This window comes from Lethenteron reissneri, chromosome 31 (genome assembly GCF_015708825.2).
Source record: "Lethenteron reissneri isolate LAM-NWPU_2019-01 chromosome 31, ASM1570882v1, whole genome shotgun sequence".
Classification (NCBI taxonomy): domain Eukaryota; kingdom Metazoa; phylum Chordata; class Hyperoartia; order Petromyzontiformes; family Petromyzontidae; genus Lethenteron; species Lethenteron reissneri.
In genome coordinates, this window is record NC_083809.1 from 10296423 (window position 1) to 10322692 (window position 26270).

At 48.0% G+C, this 26270-nt stretch overlaps 1 protein-coding gene across 2 annotated transcripts in view; it reads right to left on the bottom strand.

Moving 5' to 3' along the window:
• Positions 1-26270, bottom strand: part of LOC133349778 (histone deacetylase 4-like) — an 84077-nt gene that overhangs the window by 15584 nt on the left and 42223 nt on the right. For both annotated transcript variants that reach the window (XM_061563507.1, XM_061563508.1), the window contains 14 exons: positions 22142-22371; positions 21786-21915; positions 21386-21440; positions 20004-20116; positions 19475-19609; positions 17080-17195; positions 15256-15366; positions 13630-13828; positions 9086-9324; positions 8002-8256; positions 6675-6819; positions 4462-4595; positions 2786-2906; positions 2109-2155 (listed from right to left, as the gene is read on the bottom strand). In XM_061563507.1, the coding sequence (XP_061419491.1) occupies positions 2109-2155; positions 2786-2906; positions 4462-4595; positions 6675-6819; positions 8002-8256; positions 9086-9324; positions 13630-13828; positions 15256-15366; positions 17080-17195; positions 19475-19609; positions 20004-20116; positions 21386-21440; positions 21786-21915; positions 22142-22371 (2030 nt within the window). The remainder of the gene's footprint in view (positions 1-2108; positions 2156-2785; positions 2907-4461; positions 4596-6674; positions 6820-8001; positions 8257-9085; positions 9325-13629; positions 13829-15255; positions 15367-17079; positions 17196-19474; positions 19610-20003; positions 20117-21385; positions 21441-21785; positions 21916-22141; positions 22372-26270) is intronic.

Below are 26270 nucleotides of genomic sequence, written 5' to 3' on the forward strand. Positions count from 1 at the left end.
TCCAAGTGACCTCAGCGTAGCTGTGCCAACTTTATATATGGTTTTGATAATTTCTAGATTTATATATTTTATTAAGACTCTGATTGAATGCACCAGTCTCTACTGAATCAAATGCATTTTCATAGTCCACAAAAGCTAGGCATAGCGAGTGGTCCCATAATATAGGATTTTTGGTTTAGGTCGCGTAAATATAAATGCGTCGTTAAACCCGCCACCACCCGATACAGCCAATTAGTAAGATTTGTCACATAAAGAGAACATGCCAATTCGTTACGAGTACAGCAAACCGGTGTGTTGGAGAGCAAATCCAGAACATTTACAACCTGAGTACATAATGAGTGGTGTTTGATATATTCATTTGAGAATCTATTAGCTGGTATGTATGTATATGGCCAATGGTAGAAAACAAATTTCAGCTCAGTTGCATGGTTTATTGGCCTCTAAATTATACCATCTGTGCTGGGAGCGTTGCCATCTTTCCTACTGCTAAGGGCAGTGGTTACCCACATTAGGTGCGAGCTCTGAAACATCGTCGTGCTCATTTGAGATACTATTTATTTCCTGGGTTATATCAGGGGTCCCCAACCCCCGGGCCGCGGACCGGTACCGGTCTGCGGCCCGTTAGGAACCGGGCCGCACAGCAGCAGGAGGTGAGAGCGGTGAGTCCGCGCGTGGACCGTCCCATTATTTTATTATTTAGCACTTCCGTCCGTGCCTCTTTCCCACACTGCGCACTAGTCTCAGTCACAGTGTTGGTCAGCCCACAAGTTAACCAGAGCCAAAATTAGTGAAAACCAAACGTCGCTGGAGAGCTTCTTTGAAAAGGGAGAAAGACCCAATGATGACCCCCCCCCCCACCATCCGTGAAAAAATTGTCTTCCACGAAACCGGTCCCTGGTGCCAAAAAGGTTGGGGACCGCTGGGTTATATGATGTTATTTAGTGAGAGAGATCTGCACAGGATTCCTCCACCATACTAGAATTGTGGATACATCTCTACTGTGGCGGCTGCCCTCACCTCAGGGCAGCGCTTCGCAAGAATCCCAGGTGTGCCGTGGTATTTTCGGAATTCTACGAAACATCCTCACTGTTCGCAAACGCGAGACAGACGAACGCTCCTCCTTGCCGTTCAGTGACCAATCCACGCCTGCTCACCACCCCCACCTGCCACCCTCCCCTCTTCATTGGCGCATTATGCCTGCCAGCCGTTGGCCCCCACCCTTGGACGCCCACCCCACTTCACCCCATCCCACCCCACCAACCCCATAACCCCACCCACCACACCCCGCCCCATCCACCCACCCACCCACCACATGCCAACCCACCCACCCATCACACCCCAATCCACCCACCCACCACACCCCAACCCACCCACCCACCACACCCCAACCCACCCACCCACCACACCCCAACCCACCCACCACACCCCAACCCACCCACCACACCCCAACTCACCCACCCCAACCCACCCACCACACCCCAACCCACCCACCATACCCCACCACCCCCACCCACCAACCCAGGCCCACGGTGGTTTTATGGATCGGCGTGCGGCGAAGCTCGAGCGAGCTCGGAAGCGTGCCGTGGAGTGAAACAGTTTGAGAAGCGCTGCTCTGGGGGCTACTCTTCGTGAAGTAACAATCAATGGCCCCATCATTGCTCACGATGACATCTTCAATACGTTTTTTTTTTGTGTTCCCTAATTTCTCGTCTCATTATTGTCTCATAACGGCTTTACATAAACTTAAAAATATTTGTTTTCTAAATAGAAAATTAATATCTTCAGAACTGCTCTTTGTGTTTAGCTTATTGTCCTTCCCTACGCACCTTCAATCAGCACGGTTGGCTACGTACGATGCGAAAGAAGTTCAACATACACATGTGCATAGTTCTGTGTATGCTACCTTCTGTTTGTAACCTATAAGTGTAAAAAAAATATGAAACGTTTATCTCCGTGAATACAATTACATAATACTTATCACAAAGCGTGTTGCAAGGGTTAAGTGCATTTTATCCGATGGCATCGACACTCGGGGTGAGAACAGAGCGTGCAGCAGGTGAGCGAGTCCCGCGTGAAGCGCTCCTCCTGCAGTGCACTTCACCACTCACCCCAACGCCCCCGCACCGCAGCAGCATGAGCTGTGTCGGCTGAGCGTCTGTAACACAATGCACACACACGCGCGCTCCCATCACACGGGGGATCACCGCCACAGCTCTTGCCAAGCGCGACACGTCGGGGCCAAGACGTCGCTTTTTCCCCGAATGGCGAGAGCCCTGGGGCATTAAGAACAACGGTGGCAGATCACTTCTCTCGTTTTATATTTAATCGAAGGCTAATGACAAGACGTTCAGACTTAATGTAACCCTAATCCCCATCAGGAATGCCAATAAGTTAGTGGTGAGCATTCGACATTAGATTTAATAACAAAAAACACACCAGAAATTCGGAATCGGGTGGAACGGGAAGGGTGGATTTTGAGCTCTCGAGTCTTGCAGTACAGAGCGTGAACGATGAGGCAAAGTTAATCGTTATCGGCCTCATACCACACACTCTGTCAAGCCGACTGCCCAGATTATTTTAGGAAGCTCCATGGACATCCTTTCTTTATAAGTGGCTCGCTTGGCTAACGGGGACAGACGTTGGTTGGCCGCTGTATAATTTGACTCCTTTCCACGGGAGAAACGAGAAGAAGAAGCTGTGGGGCGTCCCCTGCGTGTGCTCTGGTAGCCGGTGGCGGCGGGGACCGGCGCCCGAGAGCCCCCCCCCCCCCTCCTCGTTACGTTACCGAGCAGCCCCTGCGTGTCCAGTTTCTGGCGGTTGAGGGGGTTGGTGCCGTAACGCAGCACGTGGAGCTCCGAGTGCACCGTCTGGATGTCCTTGAGCGAGGCCTTGCGCCCCGCGATCACCTGCACGCGCACACCGGCCGTTGATGACGGCCGTGGATCCGCACGGGATGGACGTTGGGAGCCTTATTTCTGAGCCCCCGAATAGGACTTTTAAAATGCCTACGGCAGGCCGCACATTTGCGCAGACACACACATCCGGTCCTTTCTGTCTCTGCTAGGGACCCTTGCAGTGACAGACAGTGACTTGGCATGCTAAAATGAGAAAACAGTGTTGTTCTCAGGTCAAATATATTGCCCTCTAGTATCCGATTCGTGCGGCTAAGAAGCTTGCCAAGACGAATAAATATAGTGCGGGCGGCTTCGTAGTGATAGGGCTAAGGTGGTCACGCGCCGAATAAAATTAAATAACGGGCACATGAAGTCGAGTGCTGAGTCTGGCAAACGCGCCACAGGGTGCCCAACTCTGCAATGGGGACTCAGCCCCACACTCAGTTGTCTCGATGACGTAATTATAGGGCTACAGCCAAGCACAGGATCATGCCCCACAGAGACACAGACTAAGGGACGCTGCCAGACAGCGCTGTGAACCAGCACCAACCAGCTCCTAGCTCTCCTTCACTCATCATTACCTCTATTTATAACCACAGTGAAACATATTCATGTTCATTACAAGGGGACTCTTGGCACATAGTAGGGATAGCACCATTACAAAGGCACTTAAGCACATAATTTGACCATATAAGTGCCTAGCATGTAACACTTAATCCACATAGTGATTCAATCATGTATTTTTTTTTCATATTGATCTCACCATCTCATTTTGTATCGTTTATTTTTGGTCGCTTTGCCTGTTTTCCTATGCTATTTCCCATTTAGAGTATTGTCTGTACTTTTACACTGATTGTAACATCAGCATATAAAATGCACACATTTGCACACAATCGATGGTTACATGCACGATTTAATGCATACATCGTCAGTTAATTAACACATCTTACCCGGTGAAGAGATGCACCATCACACACGTAATAAACACCAAATAAACAACGCAGCACGACAATCGCCCGATCATATTAGGACATTTTTTGCCCAAAGCACAAAGCCCATATTCACCCTTTTCCGTTCTGAGACCTCTGCAAGTTGAAAGTTGGGTCCCGTTGACTGCTGAATCACGGCACTCGCAAACGGTTAGCGTTAATTTTATTTAGATGCCTAGCGCTGCTGTTTTTAAAGACATTCGACTGTACTCACCGCAGAAAACCGTAGCGACACGACCGCACTCTGTGACAGCTGGCGCTAAACTGTGCCACACGCCCTCCCGCATGGCTTTGTGGGAGCCTCGGTACCAAAACAAATAATTTTATTTTTATTCCGGTTTTGTTTTGATGACGTAGACGTACGTCACCGGAATGGGAAAGGGTTAACATGCGGCGAGAGGTGGTTAGCGCGTGGATCGACACGGGGACAACGCAGTTGAATGGGGACAACGCAGAACGAAACTCCTGTGCCGAGAAAATGGCTCCCCCGATTCGGGGGTCAGGCTTGGATCACGGGGGTGGGGGGTGCGGAGACTACAAGAGCCATCCTGCCAGTGGCGCGGGGGGGGGGGTCTCACCTCGCACTTGCTGAGCAGCCCCGTCTGCTGCAGGCGCGCCCAGATCGCCATTATGCGCCCCGCGTGCTCGGGGTGGTTGCTGTCGTCGCCGCAGCTGCACTGGTGCCGCACCATCAGGGTGTCGTACACGACGCCTGCACCGCACACGGTGTCACTTGGTGAACGGCACCAAGGGTGATCGATTGGACTGCACTCGTGCGTGTAAGCACGTCAACCGGAACGCATCCCATCTTGTTGTATCACAAAAGCCAAGTGGGTTCGAGCATGAAGAGGAATTGGATGGGCAACCATCACGCGTAATACTATGCTACAGCAGGGCTACATTGTGTGCAAAGAGGTCGGTGCACCAAAATCCTTTGTTGTACGGTCCTACGCTCCCACATCACCAACCCACACTGGTGGTTAAATAACCCACATGCTGTATATAGAGGGCCGCATCGAGCAGTGGATTGGCAAAGAGCTGTACAAATGCATGATAATCCTGTAAATGCCCACTCCTACGTGCAACATTCATTCAACATTCACCACTAAGTTGCAGTGATAGCACCACAATGCGTGTGATCCAGACTCTGTGCACTTTTGAGAATGCATCACACGCACAAATATATGCAAAAATAACAAAGATCCCACGCATATCGATTTGAACCCTTCGAAAAAGTTCCGTTACAGAGAACATATTCGAGCCGGAACGGTACATGGCAGGGTGTTGTGACCAGAAACAATGCCCCACCACTTTTTTCTCCCGAGCACTCACGATCACACGTGGCACCGGAAACTCATTTATGGTTGAGTCAACCTAAGGGAGAAGGCCAAGAAAAGTTCTGACATGCCTCAAGCTGAGCGTTGATCATTACACCACACGCATGCACACAAGTGCATGCACATACGTAACTATATTAGCTATGAACTCATAATATAGGTTTTTGGGTCAGATCGCGTTATTTATAAATGTGTCGTAACCCTCCACCACCCGACATGGCAAAACAGTAAAAAATGTGTCACGTTTTTATCAACAGAAGGTGTATATCGGATTAACTGTTTATGTGGCAGATGCTATATTGGACAGACGGGACGCAGCATCAGCGTAAGACTAAAAGAACACCAAAGAAACATTAAATTATCTCAAACACAACTGTTGGCAGTGGTAAAGCATGCTTGTCAACAAGGACACTCAATTGATTTTGATAACGTTGAAGTATTATGTAAAACTAATTATTACTGGCCAAGACTAATTACAGAATCCATTGAAATTGAGAGAAACAGAAATAACTTCAATCGCTCTGACAGCTACAGGCTTAGTGCAGCCTGGAAGAGTATTATTAAATAAATACAATTACAATTCCTTATGGGAAACAAATACCAATGAATAACAATTGAATGATTACCAATCTATATAATTACAATACCCCCCCCCCCTCCTTGCCTCGAATCACTGCACCAGATTGAATTAAATGATGATGTCACCCTGCTGCTGCTCTATTTAAGTCCGGGAGCAACAGAAGAGCTTCACCATTCTTGCCCGATGAAGCTGATTGTAATTACCAGCGAAGCGTCGTGCTACTCAAATTTTAAAATGCTGCTGATTCTCTCTTCCAACACACCGGTGGGCTAAAGATGTGAATAATTTTGTCCTTTGAAAAACGTAACACATTTTTTACTGTTTGGCCGTGTCGGGTGGTGGAGGGTTACAACACATTTATAAATAACGCTATCTGACCCAAAAACCTATATTATGAATAATATTGGTCGCGAAAGCCTACGTGTTAAATTAACTATTAACTATTTTTTATTTTACCAAGTAAGGTCCACCGAGTTAAATAGAATTTGTTCAGAAGCGACCAGGCTATAAATGATAGCTCAACGAAGTGGCTTATCACGTGGAAATGTATAGCAGCCAAATACTCTAAATGCGTGTTTCTAAAGGTGGAGTGAAAAATCGGAGGACCCGGAGAAAAATCCACGGGAAATAATGGGGACAGAGACATGCAAACTGCAAATATAGACAAGGCGTCAGGGACGGGATCGAACCCACGTCTTCCTATACACCGGGCGAGGTCTGAATCGGAATGATTATTTATACTGGAGGAATCCGATGCGCTATAAAGCTCTTTCTCGCAGATGTCCAGTTTTTCACGTACGCCCAGTAGACATCTCGCCACCATGAATTTGTAGAAAGCGTGTGTGCTGGTTAAGCGGCGTGTGCCACTACGTGCCAGTGGAGAAGGACGGCCGGTTGGGCTCAGGAGGCAGGGGAGAGGGGTAGTGCGCCGGCGAAGAGCGTGCACGCGTCAGCGGGAGGTGCGCGCCCAGGCCCCACGGCGTCTCCTGCTGCTCCATCAGTGACTGCAAGTGCCGTTGCTAAAAAAAAAAGTTAAGCTTCAAATAAAAAAATAATTTAAATCCTGGGCAGCAGAAACTGTAAGGGTATAAACGTCACTCGAACAGTTCTTTAATTTATTTTAACATAAACTGCACTTGGCACGTAGAGCATGGCCGTAAGGGTGCTGCTCTGAATCGAGCGCTGGCATATTAATCACCGCCGATAAACTGCCGGCTGATTGTTAGGTCGGGGATGTTAGCAAATTGGAAGTTGGCGCTCGCAGCCCGGAGCGATTCATTATATCATGAACCGCTCCGGGCTGCGAGCGGGGCGTGGGCAGTGACGTCGTTACAGGCCAACACCGCCTCCCCTTCCTTGTGCCGTTCATCAGTGACGCTGCTGCCGCCATCAGCAAAATGGTCGGTCTGGAACAATAACTCTCCTGACAATATGATGGGCCGTGGTGATTCAAGGTCGTTATAGATTCAAGGACCAATTATTTTTCTCTTACTTTATGGAGAGTAGTAGTGCCTCTAGTGGCTGCGAGGTGAAACAAACCAATTATATACAATGTATTGCATCAAAAAACATAGATCTTCACACATACCATTTCGCTGCATTTATCATTGACTTGTAAATCGGTATTATTCGATGTATCGATGCATTGTTCCGCCTATAGCTGGACTAAGTAATTGACTACTCTACCAGAAGAGCTTCCATGCCCATCTAGAATGCTCTTCATTCCGATATTAAGAAGCCACTGCAACTATGCACTTATCTAGATCTACAAATATTTTCTTGAGAACCCCTTTTGTATTAAGTTTGTTGTCCTTCCCCCACACCTCCGATTTGCAGTTGGCTACGTACGGTGCGAAAGAAGTTTAACACACATTATCGGTGCATTTATTTGATTGATCAGATAACGTGAAAATGTTTTTAAAATGTCTCACCTCTGTTCCCATATGTAACACTGGACGGGAGCTGATGGGCGGCCTCGGTGACATCATTTGTATCGTCATTCGCGTCACGCTCGGTGTGACTTTGCGAAAGCAGGACGTAGTGGCGGCCGCCATTTTTAAACGGGCCCAAATAATTGACCACAGAAAAAGTAGCCAATTATAATCCCATCCAAATTGACCTACTTAAAATCGGTTAACCGTCCCAGTTCAAGCTCCGCAAATACCGAACGCCCCCGCACGCTGCTCCCTGCTGCAGCTCACCTGTCTGGTGTGCAACACCTGCTGCTGCTCCTCCGCCTGCCGCTCCCTCTCGTCCACCCGCTCGCCCAGCTGCCCCTCCTCTTCCCGGGGTTCCTGCTTTATGGCGACCATCTGGGGAGGCGAAGAGGGGCCGGGGCCGCCGCTCACCACCGTCGCCGGCAGGTGCGTGACCCCGGTCACGCCGCCGGGACCGAAGGCAGGCCGCAGCGGGCTCAGCTCGTCCTCCATGTGCGCCAGCCGCGGATGGTCGTAGTTCTAGGAGGCACACAGACACGTGCACATGTACACACACTCATACCGTAACACAAAGACCCTCCCCGTGTAGCCTTAACAGACTTTTCAGGCAAGTGCTGTCAGCAAGCACCTATTCAGGACAGCAAGGCGCTCGAGGGGGTAGTGTGGCCAGCACCACGTCCAGTGCCGGGTGGCCGGAACCACACCCAACCACCTCTGTCTCCCCAGTGATGGTGTTAACCCACCACACCAGATCTTCATTTAAGGCTGAATCGACCTACGGGAGGACAAGGACCCATTCAGATACCAACTGCCACTAATGTTATTCACAGTTGAGAATTAAACCCAGGTTTCCAGGATTTTGGCCGTATGGCCAGTGTCGAAGAGGAGGTTAAATTACCCTGAAGAACGACACCCTAAAACTCTGTCAAGTGCAGGCCCTTCTACCAGCAGTGGCGTCAGCAAGCAATTGCTGGGCTGCACATTTATCTTGTAATTCTAGATTTGAAGTTTTCGTGACTGCAAGGATCCATACTCTTTGGTTCTTTCGGTAAAGTCACGTTGGTGAAAATAAAAATGATAATAAAATTTAAAATAAAAATAACTAAATGAAATCACGACGTTTCGGGCGCAACACAAGCGTCTGTCATCAGGTGGGGACAACCACAGCAAAAAACAATCGCCGGCGTGATTTAATTTAGTTATTTTCATTTTTATTTTCAATTGTATTATTATTTTTATTTTCACCTACGTGATTTTACCGAAAAAACCAAAGAGTATTTATCTTGTACTTTCCAATGCTGCCCTAAGTGCGAAGCCTCTGACATTCCATGACCCCGCTCGTGCCAACCTGCAGCTGCTGTCGCTGCTGCTGCTGCATCTGCTGCTGCTGCAGCTGCTGCTGTTGAAGATGCTGCTGGCGTCGCAGGAACTGCTGGTGCCTCTGCATGAGAACCATGTGCTGGAGGCCCTGGGGGGCCTGGGGCAGCGGCGCCGAGTGTGTCCGGCTAACAGTGCGGTGGGTGGGAGCCGCGCGCAGGCCGGCCTGGGGGGCGACGGCCACACCGGGCACCACGCAGCCCACGAGCCCTGCACCACACACGGACACAGCCACACTCAGGTCTCAGCTCACAAAGACAAAGATCCCCCGTGTTGCCTTAGACTGTTGGGGCAAATGCTGTTAGTGAGCACCTACGAATGCCGGCATGGCACACGAGATGGGTGGGTGACCAATACCACGCCCGTCCGCCTTTGTTTCCCTAGTGGTGATGTTTACACACCGACCAGGTACTCATTTGAGGCTGAGTCGACGTAGCGAAGGAACAGGACCGGTTAAAAGAATCATCACTAGTGTTGGCCGTGAGCGGGAATCGAACTTGGGTCGTTGGGTTCGTAGCGCAGCGCTACCACACACTCACCCACTCACTCAACCACTCAATAGCTTAGCTACTCACTTGCTCACTCATTCACTCAGTTATCTATTTACCTGCTCAATCACTCACTCCCTTTTTTTACATTTTCCTGATTTTATTCAAACTGTAAAATGAGTGCCCTTGTTATGAGATGAAGTATCTATTTGTAAGGCCCACAGTGGAGTGAAGATACCGTGTGTTATTGAACGACCCACTGAAGCAGATATCACAGAACTGCTTCAGAGATCCCTCCAAGTGATCCTTTTCATTTAAATACCTATTTGGGGCTGCTATGTTCCAGAGCAATGTTCATCACGTGGCAGTAAAACTGATATTTGTAAACAAAAAAAATCTGAGAAACGGAAATAAACCAAATTAAGTGAAGACCATCAGCTGACTACAGCTGAGAACTCAATAAAACCACAGGCAACCGAAATCGAGATTCGAACCCAGGATCTCAATGGTGCCGACTCCGCGCTGTTACCCGAGTGAACTGGTCACTTCCGTCTGTCACTCGCTTTTATTCATTAACGTCAAATTCAATGTAAGCACACAGTTTATATTTTACTTAAATGTAAATCTTCAATAACATTTACAATACCACGCTGTAAATTACTGCAAGTGCAGCTGATTTTAACTCCCACACCTGAACACGAGTTAGGCCAAATGTCAATTTGGTGATTTTATTTTTTATTATTTTATTTTTTATTAATTTTCATTTCATTTTTTTACCTACGTGACTTTACCGAAAGAACTAAGGTTGCTTCTGAAATAGAGCTATATAGCTCAGCGTGCCTTACATTGTAAAATAAAAATGCGTTTTTTTAGTTTTAGTTTAGAGTGCCTCCTCAGAGAGCTCAATAGGTGACACCGTGTGCCCGGCCGATGAAACGGTGCTCTCTCTCTCAAGTTGGGTGCACTGTGGAGAGGGCAAACACTCAGCCGCGCCAGCCTCAGCTGCACACGCCGTACGGCACAGCGTGTGCGGCCGAGCGTGCAGGCCAGAGGGCCACTCGTATGCACGTGGACCGAGGGCGTGAAGCAGCGGCAACGGCAGCTGCAGCGTCAACTGGGTTACAATAAACTACTTGCCACAGTGGAGGAGAATTAGCGATCTTTCTTACCACGTGGAGATGCGGTTGGCCAGATCGGGTGGAGATTGTCCCCGAGGGATGACGCAAACGTCGCACATTTATTTTTTATGCTCTGCACTCGGATGCCCTGGGGGAGGCCTTTGTCCAGCAGTGGAATGATAATGGCTGATGATGGTGGTGACTCCTACCACTGCATAAGCAATTAAATTTCTGGTTATGTGATTACTCACGTTGTGTAATGTTAGAGGCCTTTTGTGCCACATTTCTCTATAAAAATATTATTCTTGGATATCAAGCACAGGAAGGGAGAATGTATCATATTTTCTACGATTCAACGTAAAAAAGAGATTAATACTTTTAAGAGGAAAAGCCAAGTAATAAAACATGTTTAGATGTAAAAAAACTAATATATAATTACTGCTTAGAGCACTACTAAGGGATTCTGTTAATTGCCATCAGACCCACATAGGCGTGAAATGTGAACAAATGCATAGAGTCAGTGGCTGGAATGCCATCGGAACCACACGCTAGAGATACGGCAGTCTGTTACAGATATGAGAGCCGTGCGTGCCCTACTGAGACCACGGCCCGTGGTTTTCCACTGCTCTGCCTCAGTATTTCCAGTAAAGGCCACTGGCCAGTGTGCCCTGTTCCCGGCATTCTCCATGTGGGCAGCTCTTTAAAAGGAGTTTCCAACGTGGTTTCCCGCTTAATTCAGATAAACACTGTACAGAATATACGATATATATAGATTCTGCTCGACCTGCAGGAGACTTGCTTTGTAAACTGCAGTAGTTTAAAAATAAAAGGCAGTGTATATTGCTCAAACAGTTCGAGTTTATTTTGTTTAACCAGGTGAGAACTCAAGCGACCAGCATGAGTCTCATTTGCGAGAGTGACCTGGGGCATGATTCTGCCCAGTCGGGGGCGACGATTGCGATGCACAATCCCAATGCGAGCAATTTACGGGCAATTGTTTTTTATTTGGCAAATCTTGACCCTGTCACTGGCATACGATGGCCTACTCTTGCGAATTACATCACGGGATCTTTAACGTCCGCTATGAAGCAGACAGAAAGTTAGTATCATTGTTGTAAATACACTGCAGTATTAACCAGGGAGGCCGCTGGATTCGAATAGTGTTCCTTTGCACCGAGCGGGGAATGCGCTTTTAGTTGGGCTGTGTCACCGCGACCCTCGGATAACCTCGCACGATGACGACATGGGGAGGTGAGGCGCGTGTGTGACGTGTAACATAATCATCTTGAGCGACAAGGGTAATCCTTCTAGCGGTGACTTTTATTGCCAAGTTTTGGGTAACCCTTTGGTCAATGTGGTTTGTTCTCTATTAGGGCAAGTCCCGAATTGCAACAACTTGGTACTAGTGTATTGACGTATATTGAGTCACTATGGCATTTAGCGCCAGCTACTGATACAAGAACAGAGCTGTGCGTGTTAGAGCCTCTCTCTGGCACCAGAGTATGTATGGCATGGAAGGGGGCCCTAGGGGGCATGGTTCTGGTGACAGTCAGAGAGAGGTCAGTTAAGGACGTGACAGTCTGGGTGAACCCGAGAGGGCACGTGACCAGGACAGGGTAGCGAGGGGGGCCAAAAGGTGGCGAGAGGGACACGTGGTGCATGGCCCAGAACCTTCTAGAAGGATCCAGAAGTGGGTGTGGCCGAGGGCGGAGCCAGGCCACGCTCAGGGGCAGAAGAGAGTTCCCGAGAGCCAATCAGGGCTGTCTTCTGGAATGTAACCCGCCGTGCTACGTCTCTTCGACCTTCGGTCGTCACGTTTGGCATCGTGGGTGAGGCAGTATGTTACCGACCTGGCCCGGTTATGTAGTTATACCGTTGGGGTCTAGTTACCCGTGGTTGTTGCCACCTATGTCGTTATCCCGTACCCTGTTGGGGTGTTAGAATAAACGTGTAGCCTCTAAAGTCAGGTGTGTGTCTTCGTGTAACCCACTACACGAGAAATCAGTTCTTTCTGGATTATCGTTATCAGTTACCATGCCACGACCCATCTACAGATGGGCGGAGATTGCACATCAATACTTTCAACCTGAGTTGACAAACGTCAAAAATGTTGCGGGGGCTGGACCAGGCTAGTTGGCGGTGATGGCAGGAAATGTGGCAGCATTAATAGCAATGATGATGGGAGCTTTGATCATGGTGATGGTGTGGTGCCATTGATTGTGATGGTGGTGATGTTGGCGTTGATGGTGGTGGTCGCGATCGCGATGGACGTGTTGGTGGCGATTGTGGTGATGCTAGGTGTGATGGCAATGGAAATTAAAAGTCACTAACGTTAAATTACCATTCACTTAATGTCAGTGCGATGAGTTTAACTGACAGTAATATAAGGCTACATGGGACAAGATACCCAAAATGCAAATGTGAGGACCACATGGAAAATTTGAATGAATTAATGCAACATCATACAATAATACGCATTGCTATACGGGAAGGATGCTGACAGACAATGAAATCCCAGTGTGCCCACTTGTTTGAGACAGATCACCATAGCACCATCCACTTTTTTCCACCACATAACAAAGATCCCCATGCAGGTTACATACACTGCTGTTGTGCCAAGCGCTGTTCGCAATCATTCCACACACAAAGACAAAGATCCCCCGTATAGCCTTAACAGCTACTTGGGGCAAGTGCTGTTAGCTAGCACCAACGAAGGACAGGACAGCACACGAAGCGGTCGGCGGCCAGAACCACGCCTAGCTGCCATTGCCTTGTAAGGCTAGGACTGGTTCACATAGTCGTCACTGGTGTTTGGCCGTGAGTGGGAATTGAACTCGGGCGGCCGGGTTTGTAACACAGCGCGCTAACCGCAACACGACTGCTCCCCGCTACACACACACGCGTCTTGCCTTTAGGTGGAGTGGCCGTCGACTGCGTGAAGTAGGGGTACATGAGGTTGTGCTGGCCATCGGGCTCGGGCCCGGCGAGAGGCAGCTGCGTGGGCAGTGGCGTGCTGGCAAGGAACTGGCCGGTGAGGGCGCCGCCCTGGCGCACAGCCAGGATGGCCTGCCTCTCCGCCTCCTGCTGCGTGCTGAGCACCGAAGCACCCTGGACAGGCACAGCGCCCCGCGGTCAACACTCAGCCAAGGCGCATCGCACCCGAGGGAGCTTCCCTCCGCGATTAACATTTGAAGACATCGGAGGGAAAACGAAATGCAAAACAGCGGCATTGGAGGAAGGTGGAGCAGGTGAAACATTTCATGCTCATTGGCCATTTTAAATTTGAGTTGATTTAAATGTACAATAAGCACATGTAAGCAACATTACTACCCCTTTGCGTATTCAAGCCGCGGATCGATGTGACAGCCCTATTAATTCATGATCGTGGAACGTTCCGCCAGGCGGAGAACCAAAACCGTGCAACATAGCGAGACGCACAATGTCACCATGTGCACGAGTCGTCGCGCGAGATAAAGGCGGTGAGGTCTACACACCCAAGACACAGATAGAGGCCACGTGAGGCCGTCTGGAGACCACGGAAGAACCCATTTAACTTTGTGTACCGTTCACACGTGAGCTCTGCTGCAAGATGTGTGGCTTGCACTTCCTCACGCGGGGTGTGCATGAATGGTGATGACGCTACGTCACAATTTGCTGGGCGTTAACAATTCTTGGTGTGGGCTGTGACATTTTTGCACGACTTGCTGTCCAGCGTAAAATGTAAGTTGTGAAATTTATTGGAGGAGTGTTTTTGGTGTAGTAATAAAAACATAGCAGAAAATGCACTTGAGACGCTCATGTTTTATACGCAAAGAGATAAAAACTGCCAATAATTGGGCCTTTAAACAAGACGTAAAGAGCATCCTCCACTCAATCGGGAAGCAATCTCCCTTCTTCCCATCGTCTCAGGAGCTTCTAATGGGTGTGCGTCCTCAATCGATACTACACTGTGAGAGATATTTTTAGTGCTGTCTAATTAAACCCCGCCATCATTCGTAACACCAGCCATGCAGGCACTCGAAGTGTGCTCGCACCACATGCCGGCGACGCTCTTTCTCCAGCGGTCCGATTGTCCAGGCGAGCTCACACTCAACCCAGACTTTCATTTACACAGAACGCGCAACTAAACACAAAGTAGCACAGGTTTAACAATACATGCACTAAAGGTGAACGAACATAAGGCTGCCAATAATTAACGGTAAAATATCTGCCAAAAGGGTGCTCCTTTTTATGGATAAGTTGCCTAATGAGAAGCTAAGTTGCATTCATTAATAAGATAATCTCTCGAGTCTAGAGACACTATTTTAAAACGAGCACAATGTTCTGGAGAAGATCTCACCTATGTCTGGCTTAGCTGCTGCACCAATAGCAAAGACAAAGATCCCCCGTATAGCCTGAACAGACTGTTGGGGCAAGTGCTGGTAGCGAGCACCTATGAAGGCCGGCACGGCACACGAGGGGGTGGGTGGCCAGCACCACGCCCGGTCGCCTTTGGAAGTAAACACATACACACGCATGGCCGATGTCACTCGTACCTGCGATGCGGACTGCGGGAGGCCCAGAGAGATGTTCGGAAGGGATGGAGATGTGAAGAGGTTGGGGTGACTCACGGACTGCTCCCGGTTTATTGCCAACGCCAATGCGTGCTGCGGGGAAGAACAGCAGGCGTTATACACTGAGGCCAGTCACAGTTTTCATAGGCACTTCTCTGTTAACCGAACCACAGCACTGCATTTGTTGAAGCGCTTCCTTTAAATCGTATTTCTCAAAGCGTGTAAGATGTAATAGGCGGAGAGTGCAAGTTGTTAGGGAGATTATTTTGATAAATGTTTCAATGATGGCTTACTTGGGCACATTCACCGAAAGTTTTTCATGACGCTGTGCATGGCATGGATCAACTTTATTTATATTAAAGTTACTGAGTAGGTGCTTCAGGGCCATTATACATCACGTTATTGAACTTACGGTTCTCTTAACTGTAAGTGCAAAGGAGGAAATAATGAGAGTTGGGGAGTAAATCGACTTAAAATTGTGTAAAAAAAACGACGACACTTTTTACTCCAAAACAATATATTTCTGAACATCACGAGCTCTGAAGATGCTTAAAGATGAAGCCATTCTCCGTGTGCTTGGCACGCTCAGTGTGAATTTGGCAGGCAACTATGCATGGTGGGGGGGGGGGGGTAAAAGAGAAGGGGGGCAGAGGAGGGGGCTGGGGGGGGGTACTAGCAGCTCGCGCAGCGCGTACACAAGCCCAGTGCGCCTACTCCTCCTGCACAACGGCAGCACGGCTGCTGTCGGTGCTGTCCAGCCCTGACCGCAGAACCGTGCTGCCCAAGCATGGGGCACAACGCGAGCCGAGAATACAGAGGAGGCCGCCGGCGTTGAGCTCCGAGAGGCGTGCTGTGCCTCGCTTTGAGTGATAATAGAAATAATGGAGCGCTTGCTTTCACAGTTATGCACGTAAACAGCACAATAAGTGGAATTGCCAAGCCGACAATGGTCTACAGTTGCTGGGCAAACAAAAGCGAGTAAAAATAGCCTGCTGACAACAATGACTAACCTCTCTTTTGGCAGTCGTTCTGCAAACCCTGTTTAATATTGGACAAACATAAGGTAACTATTCAAAAGGATGCTGGGTGAAATACCCGGAACTTGTCAATGTAAATATTGGATTTATTGCAAAACGGTATTGAAATAACATTCTGTTTGTACCATGGATTGACTGCTTATTCTGATGAGATCAAAACAAACGCATTGCCTTTTTCATTATAACTTAAACATTGTATTTGGCTGAGAATTAGCAAAAAACCATGTGGTCGCAAAGGGTGGTAAAAAAAAACGTGGCAGGAGTCCGGTGTCATGCCACAACACTAGAAATGAGGGCTGTATGGAAAATTACGCTGTAGTCACTGACCACGGAAACATTCGTTTTTAAGATGTGCTCTTTTCAACCAGGTACCCCAAGTGGGGCCTTCCAATGAATAACACAATCAGTGTGTCAAAAGAGCTAATTAATTTGGACAGTGAAGCGTGATGATTCCGGGTTTCGCCACGCGGCGAGCATTTTTTCTCTCGAGTTTTTTGCCCCATGCACTACTGTGAGCATCGAGTGGCTCTGTGAAAAGTCGCACGCCAATCCACGATGAATGTCTGCTGCTGCCTAATAAACACGCACAAAGATATAGTGATTCAATGCCTCGTAGCGTGCATGGGAGTAGCCGAGAGGCCGGGGAAAGCAGGCGAACGCGGTCTCACAAACGTAATGGGTAGAAGGCCCATCGCACGCTAGCAGCAGCAGCAGTATGAGAACACAATGGGATACGTGAAGTGCGGAGGAGGTGTGTGGGTGTGCAGACCTCTCCGTGGATGTTGGGTACAGATCCTGTAGTGCCGTTCAGCTTCACGATGTTGCTGTAGCTGCTGTTGGGTGAACTCTGCTCAGAGCCCGGGGCGCTGTCGGACGGCAGAGCATCTACACGGGAGGAGAGACGCACGCACTTTGTCTCTATGTCCGTCCCACCTCATGGACGTGGAGGCCTACGCCCAACTGCTGAGCTATCACGCAATATCACTTCACACCATGCACCGCGTTATCTGATTTCCTCGGAGTTTACACCTGTTAATTTGCAACAGCATTTTTATTTACATCTGGAAAGAAGCAGTTTCCTACGACGGTGGCACTGTATTTGGGACCGTTTCTACCGTCTCTGTTGCACTGTCTGCGAAGTTATTTTATAGATAACCGCAGCTTGGTGATTCAAGTGGCTAAGGTGACCACTGTAAGTTCCAGAGCTGGGGCATATTCGCTGGGTGAAATTCACGCAACACTCTGCACTGGTCCCTGCCTGTCAGAGTAAAGGTGGCGATTAATACGTCCCATGGTGAACAAATCCATCGATAAAGATTCCCCGTATAGGCTTTAACAGACTGCTGGGGGCAAGTGCTGTTAGGGAGCGCCTATGTAGGCCGGCACGGCACACGAGCGGAGTAGAAAAACGAACTCAAGTGCGCTAACCTCTAACACTACCACTCCTCTTCGATGAGCAACACGCTGACAAGCGAGACCTTAGTTCTCAAGATTGACAAACACAGCGCTCACAAATATACATAAAATAGGGTATTCTTTTACCACTATGGCAAAACACTGTTCTAGCGATTAAACACATGAAATCCTAACCCCATGCAACTGGTTTTTTGAATATTTGCTCTCAACGACCAGAGGCTAAAAGGTTACTTAACATTCTCTACTTATACATTTACTGTAAAAGGAAAACACTGCCAGCCCAGCAGTAAGGGGGGGAGGGGGCAGAGCCGACTGAAGCCTGCAATGAGCTGATTATGATAAGAAGCAACCCTTCCCGGAAATGCAATACAAATAGCAGTATTTTCCAACGTGCTGAGCGGAGCCTCACGGTATCTATCGGAGTGTTAATCTTCTATTTTATAGCGCTGTCTTTTGAGCTGGCAGCTTAAGGTACAGGTCATAAATAATCATAAGACCAATTTGTTTGGACAATACACACTGGAAAAGCTAGGCACTTGCCGCTTAATATTCATATGGAGGGTTTAAAACAGCGTCATATGGGGATGGTAATTAATCTACGTCTCAGCACTTCTACACTGTGGGCTAATTAGGGGATATGATTTTGCACTACAATTACTCTGTATTACTTCTAAGTGTATTGGGAAACAATTATCGAATGCATTAAAACAGAGGAAGAATTGTAAATAGATAGTTTCATTCACATGAGCACACTGGTGCCAACGATGGCAGACAGACCAGCCTGTGTGCACACAGAGACGATTAAAAAAACATTTCACATCTTTTATTTCAATCAGGATTAGTTTGATTGAGTCCATTTCCATTGAGGGGGCATTAAAAAACAATCCCTGACGTGTGTTTGTTTGCTTTAATGAAGCTATTGAATGTTAATGAACGGAGAGATTTCTCTGCTGGCTTAGACATGGAATTCTAAGCTGGTTTTGAGGATTATTGTTCCACGAGGCGCTGCAAAGAGCTGGAAATTGCAAGAACACTTACCCCGGGACAGCTCAAAGTGTCCTGAAGAAGCAACAGTGAATAGCCATACACACATGGGCCGATAACACTGGTCAACACACTTTTTCTGGCATAAGGTATTCCAACGGTTTTAAGGTAAATTTGGGGTGCTGATTCCAAATCTGGCATCAGTTTTTGTCTATCATATCAGGTTTTTGAGATATCAAATATTGCATTTTCAATAAAAACTGCAGAAAAAAAATATTAAATAAACGTGGATATCTACATAAAATGATATTATAAAACACACTATCCTAAAAATACAGCACCATATTTTAACACTAAAGCAGTCACTGACTCGCAACAACTTGCAATCATAAGTGACAGAATTAATTTCGGGTAAAATCAATGAAAATGGGGTATGCCGATAGCATAAAAATGAGATGTGATAGAGCAAATCAGATTTGGAATCAGCACGCTGAAATTAGTCTAAAACAGCTGCAAAAGTCCAGGCCAGAAAAAATTGTTTTTTTTTTTGTTGACCAGTGTAATAAGAGTTCCGCAGACAGACTGACCCAAACTTCACAACCAATGTTCTGAGGAGGAGTCAGCCATCGGTTTTTCTCACACGGACGTAAACACACACACGCGGCCGCCCTTCCGCCTCTGGGTGGTGGTCGCAGGACTGGGGAGCGTGACCGTCGGGTGAATGAAAGCCGCATCTGTGCACTTGTGAGGGTGAGCGGACGTACCCAGCCCCCCTTCTGCAGGCTTCCTCCCCGCGGACGCGTCACACAGAGGCTTGGAGTTCAGTGGGAGCGGGGTGTAGCGCATCTCGATTACGCGCTGTCTCAGCTTGGAGCGCACCTTGAGGATGGGTTCCGAGGCTGGCATCGCGCACCAAAGGCATACGTCAGCGGGTGAATTGCAAGTCGGGAGGAGAAATTAAAGCAATGACAAGAGAGAAATTAATTGCTTAAAGGAGTTGGCAGTGGCACAATTGTGTGACTGATTCGCCAATTGATTAATATTACACTGAATGGATTAATTATTTAAATACAGCCTTCGAACATTACTTGCTGCTGGCAATGAGGGCAATTTAGACTTGCGCCTGTCAAAGTCAAAATTCAATATAGACCACCGAAGAATTGAAAGTACGTTATTGTAATTATAATTGCGCTATAAAATGATTTTAACACCCATAAAAAACGCCGGCAAAAATAAGAACGACGCATTAACAACAGCGTGACAACCAAAGCAGCGTGATCGGGTTCGCCGTACCTATTCTGCGGAGGGGGTAGTTGCCTCTGCCCTCGGACGTGCTGGGTCCTCCTAGTGCCGTGGGGCCTGATCCATTGCCCTGTGAGATGGTCGTGCCAGACTCACGGGGCTGCCTGCAATGAGACGGTGGCGTCATCAGACGTGGTAGCGCAACCCCCTGGCCACGTGGGCCAGAGGAACCCAGCGCACACTTTACAAGGCATTTGCTGTAGGATGACCGTTGATAGAGCACAGCGGTGGGGGGGGGGGGTTTATATAGACGTGGGTTCGATCCACGTTAGGAGGTCGTCTGTTCGATCCTGACCTTGACGCCTGCTGTATATTTGGAGTTTGCATGTTCTCTTTCCCTGTGGTCGCGTACATTTTTCTCAGGGTCCTCCAGTTTTTCCCCCCACATTTAGAAACACGCGTTTAGAGTATTTGGCAGCTGTAAATTTCCACACGATAAGCCACTTTCGTTGAGCTATGATTTGCGGCCGCTTCTGAAAAAGAGCTATACAGCTCAGTGGGCTTTACCTGTTAAAATAAAAAAAGTGTTTAGTGTTTAGACCACACAAGGTTAACCTGTCCTGCGGACGTGGAAACGGATGGACGTTTGTAATGTCGATTCTCACTGCAGTTCCCAACAAAGGTGATAACACAAGCAAGAAGCGATTCTTGTCGTACGTGTATATGCAAGGGATCTTTTGCCAGCCCACTGGTGGATGAGGACCTCTTCCCAATGCCGTGCACGTCACCACGGCGGTCAGTGTGAGTTGGTGAAGGCGGGGAGCAATAGACGTGAGGACATGCGGTACAATTGTGGAGTTTTCTGCGTTGCCCTCCACTGCCCACAAAGTAACCCCCGAAGCAGCAAATAACCGCCTATTTAATAGAGGTTTTTCAGTTAGATCGCGTAAATCTATAAATGTGTCGTTAAAACCCGTTACCACCCGACACAGCCAACTAGTAATGGTTGTCACATAAACAGAACGTGGCCAATTCGTCACTATAACAGCACACCGGTGTGTTGGAGAGCCAAGCCACAACATTTACAATCTGAGTACTGTATTGTTGTGTCGGGGGGTGGCGGGTTTTAACGACACATTTATAAATTCACGCGATCGAACCCAAAAACCTCTATTGTGGATGATATTGGTCGCGAAAGCCTACGTGTTAAACTAACCACCTTTTTATGCATGGTGGTTGCCCATACAAGCCCCAATCGGGCTCAAACCTGCTTAGCTTCTGAGGCCTAATGAGATTGGATGCAATCCAGGTGACTTCATCTCTATGCAATTCTTGTTAAAAAGTAAAAAAACAAGAAGGTGTGACTTGCATCAATGCCCAGTGCATTCAAAGTGAATGATAAATACACATTTGGAAATATTTCTGGCATTCACCTGCTCTTGACAAACTGCTGGAGGTGTTTCCTGACGGCAGGACTGGCCACGGCACCTGAAAAGCGAACAGCGTTTGTTAGGATGCAGAGTTTTCTCGCCCACCAATGCCAAATGTGAGTGCGAACTGGCGGAGGGTCCCGCAGCTGTATCTGTGCAAAATAACAACCACTGGAGATGAAACCACCGACATGTTTGTAAGGTGGGACATTGTTTCCCCCTCTTATGCTGCAATAATAATCGTAAGGGCACACCAAAAAACACTTCACGTTATTTGCAGTTAATGCCAAAACATGTTTTTGCTCAGAGGGAAAACAAAAAACATTGCACTGTGGCACGAGTTTAATAAGCCCAGGTGGATGCGAACAAGGTTATGCGTGGGTGTATTTGCAAAGAGACGTACTGTTCTGGTCCTTGTCCTTGCGTTTTATAGCGTTGAGCTCCAGCTGCTGCATTTTCCTCAGCCGATCTCTCTCCTGCTCCTGCATCAACTGCCTCTCCAACAACTCCTGCTGCTGCCGCAGCGCCAGCACCTTAAAGCAAGCAAACGTAGTCACAAACAGCCGCTGTGTGTCAAAGCAGTTGGGTTACGGTGCATCACAAAGGCACTTCACCAAGTCCTCATTGTTTAATTATTGGAGGGTCGTGCCCCTACAATGCACCGAGACACTGCACACGCTGGACAGCGAATCGCTCGATTCGTAAAGGTTCATCATCGGACGAGCAGACGAGCGCCATGCTGGGCCTCGCGGTATATACCTGCAGGCGGTCCTGCAGCTCGGACTGATGCTGCTGGTTCATCTCCTGGTACTTGCGCTGGAACTCGGCGAGCAGCAGCTGCTGCTGCAACTGGTGGTTCCGGCGCAGCATCTCCATGTCCATGCTGAGCTGCTGGTGCAGCGAGGAGCGCAGGTCGGGGCCCCGCTGCTCCAGGGGGGCCCCCCGGAATACCGCCTCCAGCTCGGGCCGCACGCTCGAGGGCAGGGCGCCTGAGGGGCAAACACGGCCAGCTCGGGGTTCTCGCACGCCACGCGGCACGCCACCGAGGGCAAGCGACGAGCAGCTAAGCTCGACGACGTCGTCAAAGGTTATCAAAACACTGCTGGATGAAAGTCGCTCCCCCCCCCCCCGCCCCCCCCCAAGTCGTCACCACCATTTACACGATCATGGAATCGAACATTCCAACTTGGGCCTGCAAACGACCTGACTTCACAGCGACATCACATCTGAGATATATTCCACTCTCTTGGCTATATCCATGTTGACAATTCTGTCTCTCGGGGTAATACCAAGCGTGCATCTCTCCATGAATCTTAGTGCACTTTTCAGCTCTTGTCCCATGTTCTTCGTGAATTTTCATGTTTTTGTGAACCATGTCAGTGCAGGTACTAAACACTGAGTAAACACGTCTATCTTTAGACACATTGGCACGGTTTCACAAGTTCAGCTTCCCAAATGCATTCCAACCTGCTCTCGATATCAATACAGCTTAATTGTCAACTTACGCAACATACCCTTGATTTCGCTATGTTAACCAGGCGATCAAATAATCGATTCCCTCATTCTTCCAACCGGACCCTTTCTCGACGAGGATGAATTTAATCAACCGACAAGAGCAGAAACGATTTCGTATTCACACGTCGCACGCGTAAATAAACGGAGCGACCAAAAATAAAAATCCAAATATCAATGCAAGCGCCCTTTAGAACAGAAACCTAATTTTATTTATTCGTCAATAAGTGACGGGTGCCAGAGGGGTGGCTGGTGTGCGCCGCGTATGTCTAGCATGCTGCTCACGTAGGGCTTTTGTTGGCCTTTAATGAAAAAAACAAGAGCAAAAGAGCAATAAAAAGCTACGGAACATTTAGTATGCGTCTAAAAATACTCGAAGGCTGTCCACTTGAGTTAGCGGTTACTCTTACAGAAAACAGCAAGAGCATTTTGCTCTCGGTAAGATGGAAAAATAGGGAACAACATTTTCCCAATTATGTTACTTTTCATTTAGGTATTTTATTGGATTAACAAAAAAAACAGGCCAGCCTTTTAACCTACGAGCTGAACAAGGCTTGCTTTCTTCAAATCCTCAATCATTAGTAGCTCAGAAACCCGTACAGATCTCCAAGCAATGTGAAACATGTTTTACATGTTAATAGCTGGCGTTTAAAGACTGTGATGGGGGATATTACGTGAAGCAGTGACATTCAACCTCTCTCTAATTTGTAGCAGATGTGTTCACGGAAGGAAACTCCTAACATCTACACACACAGCGTGTGATGCATAGCCATCTCCATCATAAATAAAAAGCAACGAGACATCGGCAGAATAGGTTCATAATGTCACGTCTGCTTGTACTCCTTGTGCTAACGCCACATGAGAATGATTTAATAAACTGATATCACCTGCTAAAACCAGCGTAATGCACTTGATGAAATAGCCAGTATGATTAACGTTATTATTAGTATGCGATTCATTCTGTTCCTTTCGGTCCATGCTTGCTCACAAATGTACCCGGAGCAGTGCACAAGCTGCGTTTGCCCAGTAGCCTGCCACCCGGAGCAGAGCGAAGGGGTGATGATGACGCATTCACTTCAGCTCTGTGGGGTTTTTTTTTCCCCTTCTGGTTTATAAATCCAAGGTGCCATGGGATTATACTCAACGCAGCTATAGGGATATGCATTCTCGAGGCAACAAGTTGAGGCCAAAAGCAGCAGCCTCTGATTTAACAGATGAGATACATTTCGACTACGGCATTCATTGTGAAATGTTCCCAGCGTCAATACATGCCTCTAAACAGAAACAGAGCCCACTGAGCATATTGAGCAAGAGGGTAGATGGTATATTTAAAACAAAAAAATTACAGCCCTTTTGTCAATCCACTGCAGAATGAATGCCTCTCCATGCCAGGGTAGTTTGACCATACTTCACTACACTGGTCAGGACAGGTTGGTGAAGCGGGCCAAGCCCAGGCCTGTTCAGATTTGCTTTCTGTGGTCATCGTGCAATGCGTAACTAACCACTGTGCCACCACTCAACACCATGGACAGTTATGTGCACAGCTCAAGTTTATAATATGACGAAGGACTCAAAGAGTATTCCAGACACCCGTCCGCAGGTGTGCACACGAATTAGTATTTGTAAAGCGCAGGTGGAGGGAGGTTGAACATGTGGTTGTCGATTGATCCATGCGAGTCAAAATGAACGTGAGATTAGGGCGCAGTCATTCAGTCGAGCACACGCAAGGCCTGCTTTCCTGTCCAAATGTTGCAGCTGTATATTTTGAGATCCTTCAGAGGTGGCATATGTACACACGTGAGCAAAGGCTAAACCATTTGCCTGCCACCGATTGTACATTTAAAATTATTTCCTATTATGCCACGCCTCCCAACTGTTAAGAATTTGTTTGAAATTGGATGCATTCACTTGGCTGTTGTCCCCACTCCCTGAAACAGAGGGAACAAGTTTACCCTACTATGGCAACTACATTAAATACAGTTACGTGGGTATAGTGAAGTTTTTATACAAACGCAGTGTTACAACTTTTGGACACACTGCGATACAGGAACTCTGCATGACTCAACGTTACTCATTTTGTTACACAGGGACTTGTTACGTCACAATTAAACCTGCACTTTTCAATAACAATCACAGTACAACCTTCTATAACATTGAGAGCTCTATGCCACTGTTTATGCAGGAACGTACCGAAACCATCTCTTCCCAGCATCAAATTTATTATCCTAAGGCTTAACACAAAGCTCAACAACAACCGCATCCACGAGTTCAGTGTTCTTCACTAATTTTCAGAGGGGGGCCACTTTCGCCGATAAGAGATCAGTGTGGGGCCACCACACTGCAATGAGTTGTTTTCACATTTTTGTATTGTCGGGAGCCGCACGTTAGGAGCTGCACTAAAGACCACCAGGGACCGCCAGCGGCCCGCGGGCCTTGCAATGAAGAACACTGTACTAGTTCAACTTACGGTCGACAGGAATTTTTGTGCAAGTGTCGCTGCCTGGGTAACCTTAGGTATTGATGTTTAAAGCTGCAAATCTCCGGGAATAGCCACGTGGCAACGGATGGGACTCGCTCGAGAGGAGCGTCCACGCCAGAGATGGAATGATGAATTTATAGTTCGTGTGCAGGTGCTGGGGGGATTCTCACACCACAGAACCATGAGCGATGGCCGTGCATTGGGGAAGCCTTCATCCAGTAGTGAGTTGATCATAACTGATTATTATATTCTTGCGCATGGCAATATATTCAGGCTGTAAATGCCAATGTCAAGGTCTGCTAGCCACCAGACGGCTTCAGGAGAGAGTTCGTGTCGTCTTGCTATTTTTCCATTGAAGGAGTGCAGACTAGAGCGGTTTGCTATATGGTCCATAGCTTCATAAATGGAAAATTAAAAGACAGGCCACAGTGCGATTGTGGCCAGCATGGCTGATGATGGTGACCCATGTGCTGGCAGATTGTATCCTAATACCGTTGCAACAGAGATCTGACTGTGGGGTAGGATTCAACATCTTTAAAAGCATACTAGCTGTACTACCCGGCTTCGCCCGGGACTTGTATCTACCACGGCCGGCCGCCTTTGTCTCCCCAGTGGCGATGTTAATACGCTACAGTAGTTAAGTTACTCGTTTGAGGCAGAGTCGACCTAGGGGAGGTTCAAATAATCGTCACCGGTGGTGGCCGTGAGCGGGAATCGAACTGGGTTTGCCGGGTTGGTAGCGCAGCGTAGCGTTAAGCACTACACCCACCGCTCCTCACACACCACACACGCACAGACACACACACAGACACACACACAGACACACGCAGACACACACAGACAGAAACACACACACAGACAGCACGCTAACCACTACACTACCGCTCCCCACACACC